Source organism: Archocentrus centrarchus, chromosome 13 (genome assembly GCF_007364275.1).
Source record: "Archocentrus centrarchus isolate MPI-CPG fArcCen1 chromosome 13, fArcCen1, whole genome shotgun sequence".
NCBI classification, from domain to species: domain Eukaryota; kingdom Metazoa; phylum Chordata; class Actinopteri; order Cichliformes; family Cichlidae; genus Archocentrus; species Archocentrus centrarchus.
In genome coordinates this window covers 3,074,570-3,089,555 of record NC_044358.1, presented here as the reverse complement: position 1 = coordinate 3,089,555, position 14,986 = coordinate 3,074,570, and the positions used below count along the sequence as shown (strand labels likewise).

The window sequence follows — 14,986 nt, the reverse complement described above, 5'->3', positions numbered from 1 at the left end:
AATTAAATGTCAGTTTCAAGTCTAAGGTTCCTGTAATGGCTTTTATTTAGATGTTACCAAGCTGTTAAATTAGAACAAAAAAACTGAAAACTACACTTGCTTTTAGAGAGTAATGCATGTAGCCTAAAATGCAAGACCCAGGGCAACATAGCTCTGACAAGTATTCTGTAACCTTACAATAACAACTGGAAATGAGCAAAGAAACAACTTGCAAACAATTTGAGTGTTTTCATTACTAAGTAATCTGAAAAACCTACTGTAACTGCCTAAGTCCAAACTAAAGGACCAAAATGTATTGAATTGTATGACCAGTCTAAACCCCAAGAATATTAAGTGTATTATGACTTAAAATTAAAAAAAAAAAAAGGCAGTATCAAATCTTTCAATTTGGGAAGCTAGAACTCAGAAAAGATTCTAGGTCCTTTTAGTTGAAAAATTACTGAAATGAGTAATTAACAATAAATTAATTACTTAACTGAGCTCTGAATAATCAACCCCTCCTAGTTGTGAATTTTAGCAAAAACTACTATGTGTTAAGCTTCACATTACTGCATCAGTTAAATATTATTACATATACTTTCCATTTTGCATATGTTATTCAACACTGAAATTTATTTTGAAACTAAAGTTTGTCTTCTAAGTTATGTAATTTTAATTAGGTTTTAAATACAGGACTACAAGTTGTAAAAATATGTATATACTGTGGCACTTCCACAACTACATGTAAAGCGCTTCATCTGTAAGAATAAAGAGGATGGTGCCCTGCATGGTTGTTGAATCGATCACTCCATCTAGCACCAGTGATAGTCAAAAGAAACGCTCAGGTTGCTGGACAATATCGCTTTCATCAAAATATGAGTGTATTTTGACCTTGGCAATATACCCAATAATCAAGTCAAGGATCATTAAGGATAAGTGAAAAGGACGAGACGTGAAAGAAAACAAGCACACACACATCGCAGCTGTTAAAGAGAGCTCTTTGCCACTGTACTTCATCTGCGTCCCTCTAATTACACCACTAGGAATAGATCCACAGATCCACCGAAGCGCCAGCCGCCACACCAATAACTGGCGGCCAACGGTCCACCCTCTGTAGAGCCTCCAACACACACAAGCCACTGGGGTTTCTTACATAACTCTTCCCAGCCAAAACGTCTTGGTTTTCCAGGCTATACTGGAGTCATATCATTGTTTCTTTCTTGTTTCTGCCATGTTGAGGTTGAACGCTGTGAAGGGAAGCTCAGTAAGGCAAGAAAGGTAGTTCAGTAAAAGCCACTTCCACTAACTTGGAAAGAGTTCACTTAGAGGCAGACCAATGAACCAATCACTGAGGATTTGGACTTTGATCAAAACAAGAGGCCTTTAATTATGGAACACTGAAAAAGAGGCAGCTTAGAAATGAAAATGAATAAAAGAAAAACAATGATGAAAGCAGTCCTGCAAGAGAAGTTTCTATGCCTGTGTTCAGATTTAACCTAATCTCATTACATGCCTTGACTGCAATTTAAAAAAAGGATGGAAATCTGTGTTTTTTGGCTCCATGTCTAGGGTTCTTTAAGGTTGTATTTTAAAAATATATTAGTTCTTTAGATTGGGCTCACTTTAAGTGAGCTAGAAAGATTAAAAGTCTGCTCAGAATTTTGATGTTGACGGTGCCTTGTAGAAAGGGTCAAAGTAGATTCTGTTGGCTTGCTGACTCAGCATCAGCCAGTATACTAAAACCACTGTGAAATCCACATGAACAGCACTGTAATACACTGAATTCAGTAGATGCCTAGTTTAGATCTTAAAAGGAAAGATTATTGTTGAAATAATGATGAGCAAAGACACCCCTAGAATCTGGCACAACATTGTACATTTTACTGCACCTGAAAAGCATAGCTAAAATAATAAATTTTCCAATAGATGTCATTTGGTCTCTATCAGCAACCTTATTTGATGTCTGATTCTATCCACTAACTTTTTTTTGCCATTTTCTTTTATTCCTGTACATGAACCTGGCTAAAAATATATTGAAAATGTTGTGCAAAATTTTTAATATTTTGGATTCACACTGAAATTCCAATATTGAAGACAATGAGGAATTAATTGTATATAAACATTCAACCACAACTGTGCAACATATCCATGTTTCTCACTAAATGTGTCCCACTTTTGCTAAAACAGCCAAAAATTTTGACCACCACTTCTTTACATTTGGCTGCTTAGAATTTACTTTTTTACTATACATACATGTATATATCATATTCAAGATTGTTTTTTTAAATGACACATTGCCAAACACTAATCAAACAAGAAAAAGACAACAACAGCCACACTTGTTTCACCAGTGAGTGAGAGAAGTTACATCCAGTGCTTTCAAATAATCCGCTGTTTCCAGGTGTTACTGACATGTATGTCATGTAATGGAGTGTGGAGAGTGAAGTACCCAAATACAGACTTCAGAGGCAGACTTGATGAAACAAAAGGCAAGGCATTTAAATGGATAATGAAAGTCCAACTTAAATCCAAAACAGAAGCAAAACAGTCCAGGACACAAAGGCCTCTTTCCCACCAACAGGGTTCCGGAGCCCGTGCCGTGATTTGAACCGTTAGGCGGGTTTTCCACCGCCGAAACACTCCGTGCTCGGCCGAAAAACAGGTTCATTTCTGGCCCCGCAAGCTAGCTGGTCTCCAACCACGAACGCGTGACGAAAGCGGCAGAAGGGCGTGACTCTGCCGTCTCAACATCAAGTTTTCTACCATATTACATGTGTATTACATGAGAAAAGCGAAGCGATTTTCTTGGCTGTGAACTAGGTTGGGCTCTAAGGCTGAACTTGCTGCTTTGCATCAGTTCATATCACAGATAAAAGGACACAAAGTGCGTACTTGTCGTCTTGCTCTAATCGCGGTCTGTGTTTAACTCTGTGCTGCACACAGATGCTGCAGTAGTTTGTTTGGACCGTAAAACGTATTTGCAGCACAAGAAAGGGGAGCGTGTTCTCCCACGTTTGTGCGCTTCGGCTTCCGTGTCCAGACGAGGACCTGCCCACACTCATGCGTAAAGGAGCAGTTCACAGAAACGCGGTGGGAATGCAGACCCTTTCTTAAGCTTTTTGCCAGTTCATTGGGAACAGCACGGGCACTGGCATGCGAACCAGTTCCTTGGAGGTGGGAAAGTAGCAATAGTAACCAAATCCAGGCAGCACAGCACAGGGAAACAGAGAAGCACAGACACAATATGCCACAAAAACTGACAAATGAAAAGACAGCTATTTATACTAAGATACACTGAGGGTAATCAAGAGAAGAGGACACAGGTGGGAAATGAGGAACAGCTGAAACTAATTAAGGGTAATAAGACAGGGGAAGTAAAACTAAGAACAAGAAACAGAAGACAAACAACTACTAAAATAAAATAGGAAGTCATGATCTAAACATAAAAGACAGGACCATAACACAAAAACACTTGACACAGAAGATCACGGGGTGACAAAGCTAGGAAAGAAACAACATGAGCATCCATCCATCCATCCATCCACTTTCTTCCACTTATCTGGGGCCAGGTAGAGGGGGCAGCAGCCTAAGCAGGGAAGCCCAGACTTCCCTCTCCATAGCCACCTCCACCAGGTCATCCGGGAGGACCCAAAAGTCTTTCCAGGCCAGCTGAGAGATATAATCTCTCCAGCGAGTCCTGGGTCTGCCCCGGGCCTTCCTCCTGGTGGGACATGCCCAGAAAACCTCACCCAAGAGGTGCTCAGAAGGCATGCCTGAACCACCTCAACTGGCTCCTTTTGATGTGGAGGAGCAGCAGCACTACTCTGAGCCCCTCCCGAATGGCTGTGCTCCTCACCCTATTTGTAAGGAAGAGGCCAGACACCCTTTGGAGGAAGCTCATTTCGGCCGCTTGTATTTGCAATCTCAGTCTTTCGGTCACTACCAATGCTCATGACCATAAGTCAGGGTAGGGACATAGATTGACTGTTAAATCAACTGCTTCACTTTCATGTTCAGCTCCTTCTTCATCATGTAGCGTCCGCATCACTGCAGACGCATCCATCTGTTCCCTTCTCCCGTCACTCATGAATAAGACCCTGAGGTACTTGAACTCTTCCACCCAGGGCAGTAACTCGTCGCTGAGCCGGAGTGGGTGACCCCCATCTGGTTTAGGGATTACCACCACAGCAGGCACCAACCACCTTGCAGCCACAGCTCTGAGCAGCAGCCTCACAGTATGGAACTGTGAGGCTGCCAGACTCAGTGTCTTTGGGCTCCCTCAGAATGTTCTGCCAGAGGTGGGAGTTGAAAATCTCATGGACTGGGGCCTCTGCCAGGCATTCCCAGCGCACCCTCACAATACGTTTAGGCGCGCCGGGTCTGTCCAGCGTCCTCCCCCACCACTTGATCCAACTCACCACCGGGTGGTGATCAGTTGACAGCTCAGCTCCTCTCTTCATCCGAGTGTCCAGAATATACAGCCGCAGATCTGATGATACAATTACAAAATTGATCAGTGATCTGTGACCTAGAGCGTCTTGGTGCCACGTGCACTTATGAACATCCTTATATTTGAACATGGCGTTTGTTATGGACAAACTGTGATTTGTACAGAAGTCCAATAACAGAACACCGTTCAGGTTCAGATTGGGCAGACTGTTCCTCCCAGTCACGCCCCTCCAGGATTCACTGTCATTGCCTATGTGAACGTTGAAGTCTCCCAGTAGGACGATGCATTCACCGGATGATGCACCCTCAAGCACCCCACCCAGTAACTCCAAAGAGGGTGGGTACTCTGAAATGTCATTCCGTGCATAAGCGCAAACAGCAGCCAGGACTTGTTCCCCAGCGTGAAGGTGCAGGGAAGCAACCCTTACATCTACCGGTGAAAACTCCAACGTACAGGCAGTAAGCTGAGGGAATACAAGAATACCCACCCCAGCTCGCCGCCTCTCACCGAGGGCAACTCCAGACCAGAACAGAGTCTAGCCTCTCTCAAGGGAACTGGTTCCAGAGCCCAGGCCACGGGTTGAGGTGAACCCGACTATATCTAGCCAATATCTCTCAACCTCATGCACTAGCTCAGGCTCCTTCCCCACCAGAGAAGTGACATTCCATGTCCCAATAGCCAGTCCCGATAACCGGGGATTGGTCCGCCAGGGCCACCGCCCTTGGCCACCGCCTAACACACACACAGCACCCGACCCCTAAGACACCTCCTGCGGGTGGTGGGCCTACAGGAGGGCAGGCCCATCTATTCTCTTCGGGATGCACTGAGCCAGGCACCACGAGCTAATGGTCCACCACCAGACGCTCTCCCTTGAGCCCCCTCCCCAGGCCTGGCTCCAGGGTGGGCCCCGGTAACCTTATCCCAGACAGAGTAAACATTTCCCTTGGTGATGCTTCCATAAGGGTCTTCTGAATTGCTCTTTGTCTGGCCTCTCACCCAGGACCAATTTGCCATGGGACACCCTACCAGGGGGATAAGGCCCCAGACAACATAGCTCCTGGGAGCAACTATACTAAATTAGACTAAAATAAATTAATATAAACTAAGAACACTCAAAATGCTTGAAAATCAAATATAATAATAAGCAACCTATGAACTACATAAAATATCTGATTAAAGCTGCAAGCAGCAGTGAGAGGGCACTCACACCCAGGTACATGTCAAGGTAGAGGCTACTCAGGTATTGTGTCATTCAGCTACTGAATGCCTCCTTTACCTGTTAGGTGCGGATATCAATTACTTCCATATAAATCTTGGTTTGATTTTATAGGGGGTGCAAATTGCCACTTTTTCTGCATTTATCCATTAATGCTTGATAAGTAAATACGTGATTCAAATTCAAGGCAAATCAGAAAAAGTACGTGCAGGTGTGTCATGGTTCGTGCTTCTATATCCTTGTTTCCATGTAACAGTAGGCTGGGTTGGGTCTGGGTGTTTCTGGGGCAGAGCCATGATCTTCTGTTGCTGCTAGACGCACCTGTGCTTCATCAGCCTAATCAAGCTCCTGTATTTGAGGACCTGTGGAAGCCTTCACTCTTCACTTGCCAGAGAGTTAGCATCAATCCAGGGGTAACTAGACTCGTTTCAAGATTAGGTCTGAGAAGTTCATTGTGGATCGTTTTTCCCTTGTTGCTATTTGAACTACTTACCTCTTTTCAGGAACCAATACCTCTTCTCGTGTACCAGAATTTGCCTGCCTGCCCTCTCAGAAGCCTTTCACCTTGGATTTTCACCAGCACCTTACATTCATCTAGGAGTGGACCACTGACCCTGCAAAGTCAGCCTCAAGCAATTGATACTCACCCAACTATCAAATCACAGTTTTAAAGTCCCTCACCTGGATACAGAGATTAATCTACCTCTCATTTGTAAAGATTCTCCCTATGGACCCAGCCCTGGTCCCTGTCTTCCAGGTTGTCTTTGGTTAAAACCCTATTATGCGTTCCTGGGGTAATTCTGTACCCCAAGTCCCAATTTTTTAAAATAATATTATTGGAGTAAATGTTATCGAGCAATCCTTTTAGGAGTTTGTTCCTTGGTCCTTACTGGTCCTTTTTTTATGCATTGCCCTCATCAATCAATAGCCACTTATTAACTTTTTCATTTCAATTACGAAAGTTACAGTTTTATGGACCTGGGGTAATTCTGTACCCCAGGGTTTCCATCATTGCCAAAAGGTGTCTCTTTTTGATGCAGCACTGCTACCTTGTGGTATCTCTATATAGGTAGGATATATAGATATATATATAGATATATATACATAGATAGGACTATAATATACATAGATAGGAATCAAATCCTATATACATCCAGCTGCAACTGTAAAAGATCTGGGAGAATAAGTAGGGGTAAGACATACAAAACGTGTCAGCACATCTGGCATGGCTAGAAATACAGAACATTGACCTTGGACTTGAGGAGGTTATTGTACAGTGAACACAGAAAAAAGTGATTTGTCGTAATAAAAAATATTTTGAAAAAGTTTCATATCAGATAAATTTAGATGAAATTAGCTAGTCTTTCTATACATATATCTGGATATTTTTGCTCCCAAGTCTTATCAGCTACCTGGTATTGTGTAACTTCACTTTAGGTATGTTCATCCAGAATGAGGTTGCTAATGATAAATGTTTTGCAGAATATTCCAATTCAGTTTAAGTGCATTCAGTGTTTGTTTGGTGGTTAAATGCATGCAGTGTTTGCTTGGTGGTTAAATGCATGCAGTGTTTCTTTGGTGGTTAGATGCATGCAGTGTTCATTTATTGGTTGAAATAAAGTTCATTTTATGGTTATATCTATGCTTTCTTTGATTAAATCCATGGGGTACAGATTAACCCCAGGTCACTAAAAACGTAAGCAAAAAAGTGCACGCATATAAGGGTTAAAATGTTCAGTGCCAGTCGACTAGTGGAGACCGGAGCCTTCTAGTATCTTACATTAATTTACTGTGATGACTTTTTCTCTCCCGAAGGTCTGCTCACAGTTGAGGTTCTTTTATATTTAAGCTTTAGGTTGAGTTATTATAAAATATCCCTGTCTCCCAAATTAATGACTGCTCACAGCTTAGGCTCTCCAGAGCCTTGTTTTAGATATTTAATGTCAGCCTTCCAGTAAGGTCAGTGCACACTGAAGTTTTAGCTTAAGTAGGAGAGTAAATCCTCCATCTTCTAAAACTAATGGGAGTATTGCTATGTCAACACCATTTAATATCTAGAAAACCTTCAACTTTTGAGGGCCCATTTGTCTAGAGGATGCTAAGCAATTTTAGTCTCACTGCAGCTGTTTTTTCTTTTGTTTTGTTTTCTTCTAGGTGGTGCTATGTGCCATTTTGCCATATTCAACGATCAGAGCAATAAAACCTGAAAGCACTCATCATTGAAGAGGTGTGCGCCAAATTTCTTCCTTTTTGGGGGGCATCCATGCCCTTCAGCAAGCACTTCCTGTGTCATGCAAACTGGTAAGCCACTAGGGTGCGCTGTTAAAGGAGAACTCACAATTTTCACAATGATGTTTATTCAGATGACTTTAGAGTTGGATGGGGTAAAAGTGAGAGGAGCGTTACATCAGAGTATAAAACATTTCCATTTCTCACTAAGTGGCACGCTAACAATTTTGACTATCCATCCATTATCCCCTGCTTATTCTTTTCAGGGGGCTGGAGACTATCCCAGCTATCATAGAGCGAGAGGCAGGGTACACTACTGGCATATAAATGTGTTCAGGGCGGGACTCTTATCAAACCACTTAAGTTTGATGCAGATTGGACATCGGAATTTGGCGTCCTGCCAGGTTCACACCCTTTGACGAAAACTCACAATTTTAAAAATAACACCACACCAACTCAAAGCTTTCCTGACCAAATTTGAGATAGCTCTGTTCAACAACATTTCCTATTGCCACTAGGTTGGCAATAGGAAATGTCCTGATTATCCTGATTATCCTGATTGGATAATGTATATGTTAAAGAGAGCTGATTAAAATTTCATGGGGAATGATCAAAATTGATCATGGCCATGCCCTTTTATGAAAATTCAAACTTCTCAATTCAATTTCACCCAGACCTGTAGTTTAGACTGACCAAATATGAAGCTGATCCCAGGAAAACACTAGAAAGTGTTTGAAAAAGAAATCGCAAAAACTGTGCCAAAATCGCCTAATTCTAAATGGTGGACTTCCTTTTGGGTGTAGAGCATCGCTCGAAGAGAAATTTTTGTGCATCGTGCCATGTTGCATATACGTACCAAATTTCATATACATGAAACACAGCGGTGGGGTTTGTCTTTATATTATGCAACTTTAGAGGTTAGAGCCATTTTGGAACGCCTGTGCCTATAACCAAAAACACATAAATTTTCACCAGACCTGATGCACTTTCAGTTTTTTTTCAGAGGTTTTGAGCATGTTTGAACCCTCCAAAAAGCAGATTAATTTGTTCTAATAAATAAAAAGAAACAGAGCAATTACATTAGGGCCTTCACACGTCTCATGCTCAGGCCCTAATAATGAACAAGAATTTAAAGTCCGCAAAACTTAAAACTCTGGGTCAAAGACCCAGGACCATGATAATGTATGCAGCCAAACTTTGTGATTATCTCAAATCTATTCAAAGATCAAGCCATTTAAGTTTGAACATGATACAAACTTCATTTGTTTGGCTTTTGTTGGCTTTCCGTTTGCTTTACTTCTAAAACCATTAGTCTGGTAAATCCTAGCAATGGTTATCAAATGGTCAATTCAAATATTTGAGTTGGGATGTTTTCTTTTGTTTTGTTTGTTTTTTTATATATAAAAATATAGATAACCCATATCAATCATGCATCACAATAAGAAATTAGAAAATACATTGCAATGTGTCAAAATTTTGTCCCACTAATACATAGGGTGCCAGGCTTAACAAGTGTGGATTATGTAAGCCATAATGGTTGGACAGCAACAAATCAATAGCAACTACTTATCCTAAACTTCACTTCTTAGCAGGTTCTTAGCTCCTTAAGATATGTATCATAACACAAGAAAATATTAAAAAGCACATATTCAGTAGCTTAGCTGCATAGATGGGTCATATATATGGTATTTTGGTAAAAGGAAGTGGGAGAATATGGGTTAAGACAACCACGTCTGGTCTGTCTTTGTCTAAAATATCATCCTGAACTTGTTGAGACAGAGCTGCTGAGTTTAGTCATAAGTCTAAGTAAGTCAAGGATTCCTGGGGCTTAGAGGTCAAAGGGTTAGAGTCATCTCTCAGCAGCTTCTTTATTAACTTGTGTTCGCATGCGCACGCACACACACACACACACACACACACACACACACTTACAAAGCATCTAGTGTCCTTTTCTATGTGAGGTGGAGGAAGGTAATGCTAATAAAGTGCTACGTTAAAGTATTTATACCAATGCATGCAGTTGTAGTGTCAGTAATGTCAACACAAATTTTTGAAAAGGGAATATTTAACTGTTCAAAGATTCCTTTGTCACTTAAGTTGCATCATGTTATTTGTGAATGACAAAAAATAAACACAAATTTCACACAAACCCAGGAGCGAAAACTAAAAGAATAAAGTATCATATTCCTCTCCGTCACAAAATACCATCCGATAGGTATTTGAGTTACACTAAATTAAGTTCATTTTGTAACATGATAACGAACTTTTTTCTTTTTTTTTGGCCAAAAGAAGAGTACACAAAGAGACAAATCAAGGCAAATGCTTGGAACAACCTACCTGCTAAATACCCAGAAAAATGTACAACAGGAATCTCTGGATGAAGACTGATAAAACAGTTAGTGAAATGCCTCTTCCAGGCAGCAAGTTTCTTGTTTACTTTGGGTCAGACAAGTACTTAAAATGATTCATGTAAAAATCTTGTTTTTTGGAAAGTTGCAGAGCTTAGGCTTCTTTCCCCAATGTGCCACTTGCAATCTGTTTTGAGCGCATCTCTACAACAGAGGTGGAGATTGCAAAGGTAGCTTTAAATAACAAGATATAATAGCACGATTATTTGAAAATTTTAAATAAATCAGATAATCACTTAAAGGAATAGGGTGCTCACAACAAATAGATTAATTTTTTTTCTTGTTTACTATGCACTTTATAAAGTAAAATGATAAATAAAATGCTTACTGTATAGATACAGCTACTTGAAATGGCTGTTCCCAGCCAACTGACAGCTGGCTTTCCACTATAAACCCCCCCCCATGAGTCAATTGTCACCAAGAGACGGTGCTTTCTTCACAAAAACTGACTTTTAAATATTTTCTCCTGTTGAAATATAAAAACTTAATCAAAGTTAAGTTTGAAAATGTAAAATAGATTTAATACAATCTAATATTTTGATTTATGCTATAAATTTCTTTCAACTTTAATGTTGTGCGAAAGTCTTGAGCCACAATCATTTCTTTATAATTTGCATTAGAGAGGCCAGACTTTCACCTACGGTAATTTATAAAGTGTTATCCAGGATTTATGAAGGTCTTTCAAAGTTGTTCTTCGGATATTGGCTACTTTAAAATTCATTTTCAATCCAGTCCTTTCTTTTTTTTTTTTTTTTTGTTTTAAAGCCACTTAACAATGAACTATGAATCACTCAAACACGGAACTTAACAATGAGTTTTATAGAGAGATGAACACGAATTGGAAATTTTTGTTTAAACTGTCATCAATATGTATGGAGGAGATCAGTAGAGAGGTGCAACAGTGAGCGTCTACAACTGTCTGTAAAACATAGAGGTTCTGTCATGGTTTGGAGCTGCATTTCAACCAGTGGTGTTGGAGATCTTGTCAAAATTCATTTATCAGCACAGAAAAGTTCCAAACATGCTGGCAATGCAGTAAAAGCATGCCTGGATAGAAAAACCACACGATAGAACACTATCAGTCATGGACTGGCCTCCCCTGAGCCCAGACTTTAACATTACTGAAGCAGTGCGGGATCATCCTGACAGACAATGGAACAAACGGCAGCCAACATCCAAAGAAGAGCTTTGAATGTCCTGGAGAACTATTTCTGAAGACTACTTAGAGAAATTAGAGAAAGCTGCCCCATAGAGTTCAGACTGTGCTGAAGAATAAAGGTGGTCATACCAAATATTGACTTTCAAGCTCTGTTTTAACTTTATAAACTGCATTTCCATTTATGTTTGCCCATTTCAATAAATGGCTGCACCTATTTCCTGTAAAATATAAAGAAATTAGAGATTTTGGCACAGTACTGAACCACCAAATTAAAGTGTATTACATCAGTGCTAACTTTATGGATTTGGGGGCAGGAAAAAGGGTCTTTGTAATGTAAATGTGACAGCAAATCTGATGGCGCCTTCCAGAAAATGTGATATTCGAAGACTACTAATAAAATGGTGTCTAGACTACAGTGTGATTTTCCTAAATTTAAGGTTTTCCAACTTGACAGTCAGTTTTTGTTGGTTTATTTTTTGCTATTGAAACTGACAATTTCTCCTGAGTAGAGTCCATGCTCTCACTATTACCCCAAGTTAACAAGAATGGTCTGAGTGTTGGAGCATCAGAGTTTTGATGATGATGCTTGTTCGGTGTGCACAACCTCTACTTTATTGACTGCAAGCAAATATCTATATCAGTGTTTTACACAAAGGTTCAGCATTATGATTTTGTTAGAATTATTGAACTCCTGAGCAAATTTAAAATGTATGAATATACAGCGTAGCAGGCTGTAAATGAATGCACTTCCATTATCACTGCTCCTCCGGCTGGATATGCAAGACATTACCACCACTTTTCAGAAATGCTGCTTAGGGGTGTTACCACTCGTGGTCACATTGCCCATGTCGAATTTCAGCCAACGATCAGCCACGGACCAGCCAAGGTCCCGTCAAGGATCGGCCGGCCATTTTAAGTGGCTGTATCTGTATGTGACATGTGCTTTTGATGTTGAGGCTGGGGAAGCACACGTTCAAGTGGAATAGACCCACTTTGGCTTGACAGTTGCATCCAGCCAAACCAACGAGACAAGATGAAGTAGCAACATGCGAGCCAAAAATTATGTTGCTGTACACTTGGATGAAAGTGTAATTGCTGTCCTATTTTTAGTGATTTACTGATCATGCTTCCAGTGTTCAGTCTTCTTCTTCAAAAATGAATGTGCATGTTTGTGTGAGTGTGTGTGCGGAGTGTGTGTCTTACCACTGGGGTTGAATTGCATGCAGGATATAGGTTTGTCATGAGCTGGGAAATGAGCCACCACTCCCTCACCGTCCGAGTCCTCACTCACCAAGACCTGGATTGTATGAACACACACACACAAAGAAAATCCAGATCATTTTCTAACAATGAGAACATTAAACCCAAAGTGGGACTTTCCGCTGCTCAAGGATTTCTCTTCACACTTTGGTCTGGTACAATATCGTCACCACACTAAGCAGAGTTCTTTGACTTGACCCTGGTGTGAAAAAACTGGAAGTTTAACTCCTTTCTGAATGTGCCATTGCCCTCTTGTGGACAGAAAATAATAAGATTATTACCTAAAAGAAGAAAAGTAAGCACTTTGGTCAAAAACCCACTTTTTGTGTTCAAAGAAAATATGAATCATCATAATTTAAGCTGTATTTCATTAGTGCTGTACTGAGACCAGTGTGGACAGAATATGGCCTAACAACAGAGACAAGAATATGGACAAATTTACTTTGGCAATGATGTGGCTTTTCACATGTGGCTTTGACAATACCCCATGACACAGGGTCTTCCCGTAAACAGGCACAAACTGGCATCAAATCTAGAATTGGCTTCCTACTTGTGAAGCTGGCCAAAGAAAATGAAATTGTAAATTATTTTGCACAACTAGAGGTTGCTCCTAAATCTCTGTACAAAGTCTGCTGTCAAGACTGGGGCAAATCTAACAAAGGCTGTGCTGAGACCAGGAACTGGCAGAAAGCTCCTTTAGTCACAGAGAAAGATTAGACATAAGCCTAGACATGAGGCCACTTTGTACTAGAGTGTGTATGTGTTTGAGAACACGCACACACTTATTTGAAAAGGGTTAAATGTGACCCTATTGTTGCACTAAGGATGTCAGGAAAGCTGGCCAAACATTTAAAATATAAGCTAGTCCAAACAAGATAGCCTCAGAAAACTACAAGGGCTTCGTCTCACACTACAAGCAAGAACATAAGGAAAGAGGGTAGAAAAGGGGAAAAGGCGGGACAACAGCATGCACAGAAAGAGGCTGGTGACATGAAGCAGATCACTTTTATTACGGTGCAAGCAGACAATGTTGTTCTGTGAGGGAATCCTGCTGGAGCCCTTTGAAACAAAAGTGTCCTCCAGAGAACCGAGCCCCTGTTACACAGGGAAGAGTGTGTGTGTGTGTGTGTGTGTGTGTGTGTGTGTGTGTGTGTGTGTGTGTGTGTGTGTGTGTGTGTGTGTGTGTGTGTGTGTGCTTGTGCATTGAGGCTGTTGTTCCAAATAAGGAAGTTCAAAGCCTTAAAGAGATGGGAATATCTTGGATTTCCACAATGACATAGGAACTCCTCAATCATATTCCTGACTTTTCCCATCTCTCCAAAATTTACACCTCCAACCCCCATCTTTATTTCATTTCGACTGTCCCCACCCTCACTACTCCCTTCAACCTCCATTTCTCCTACACTCCCACCCCTACACTGCACCCCTCCCTCCTTGCCTGGCCTCATCAGTGTTTACGGCCAGTGTATGGTTACAGTATGTCGCCTGGTGATAGACTGCAGACCCGCTTTTGAAGGTTTAGGTCCAGCTTAGAAGACAACACACTGGCTACAGGGTGGATAAAATCAGAGAAAAGGAGAGGGCAGTGAATATGTGTGGTGACAACGTCACTGACAAACTCCACTATGTATGCAAGCACGCCTCATTAAAAAGGTGACAACTCCTGCACTGTGATTAATCACAATTTGGAGCAACCGGGGGAAATTAAGGGGATAAAAGCTTTCAGCATTTCTTTTGCCACTAAGAGGAGATCCTGTTGAAGGGAACTGGTTCAAACTGTGACCAAGGTTAGTCCTGGCCATTTCCATTCTTACTATACCCTATAACACACACCTGAACGAGTCAGACCTGTAGTCACGACAATAGATTGTGGGGAAACAGTGGGGATGGTTCTAATCATGTGACACAATAATGTAATACTAATAGCCCATAATGACATTTAGTGAGTAATTTTAAATTCAGTCCTTTACTCTGTCAAATTTGAAATATTGCACTTTGTTATACATTGTAATTTTACTTAATATTTATATTTAATTTACACTTATTTTACTTTGCTGTATTTATTTTAATTTCAGATTTTTTTGAAGTTATTAGGTTTCTGTTTGGTCATACTGTGTTCTGTTTTACTGAACTACATACCATTCTACTTCTTTAAGCTTTTTTCCAAATGTTTAGCTTAATTTACTCTGCCTAACAAAGGAATTTGCTAATGACGGGATGAAAAGAAAATTTCACAAAAAATAATTAAGGTGGAGATAAATTGGCTCTCTTCAGCAGACAGAACA

The 14,986-nt window shown here is 40.7% G+C and overlaps 1 protein-coding gene across 2 annotated transcripts in view; it reads right to left on the bottom strand.

The window, feature by feature from the left end:
- The window catches only part of bcas3 (BCAS3 microtubule associated cell migration factor), a 479,890-nt gene that overhangs the window by 399,865 nt on the left and 65,039 nt on the right, over positions 1 to 14,986 (bottom strand). For both annotated transcript variants that reach the window (XM_030744094.1, XM_030744095.1), the window contains exon 13: positions 12,645 to 12,738. In XM_030744094.1, coding sequence (XP_030599954.1) covers positions 12,645 to 12,738 — 94 coding nt within the window. The remainder of the gene's footprint in view (positions 1 to 12,644; positions 12,739 to 14,986) is intronic.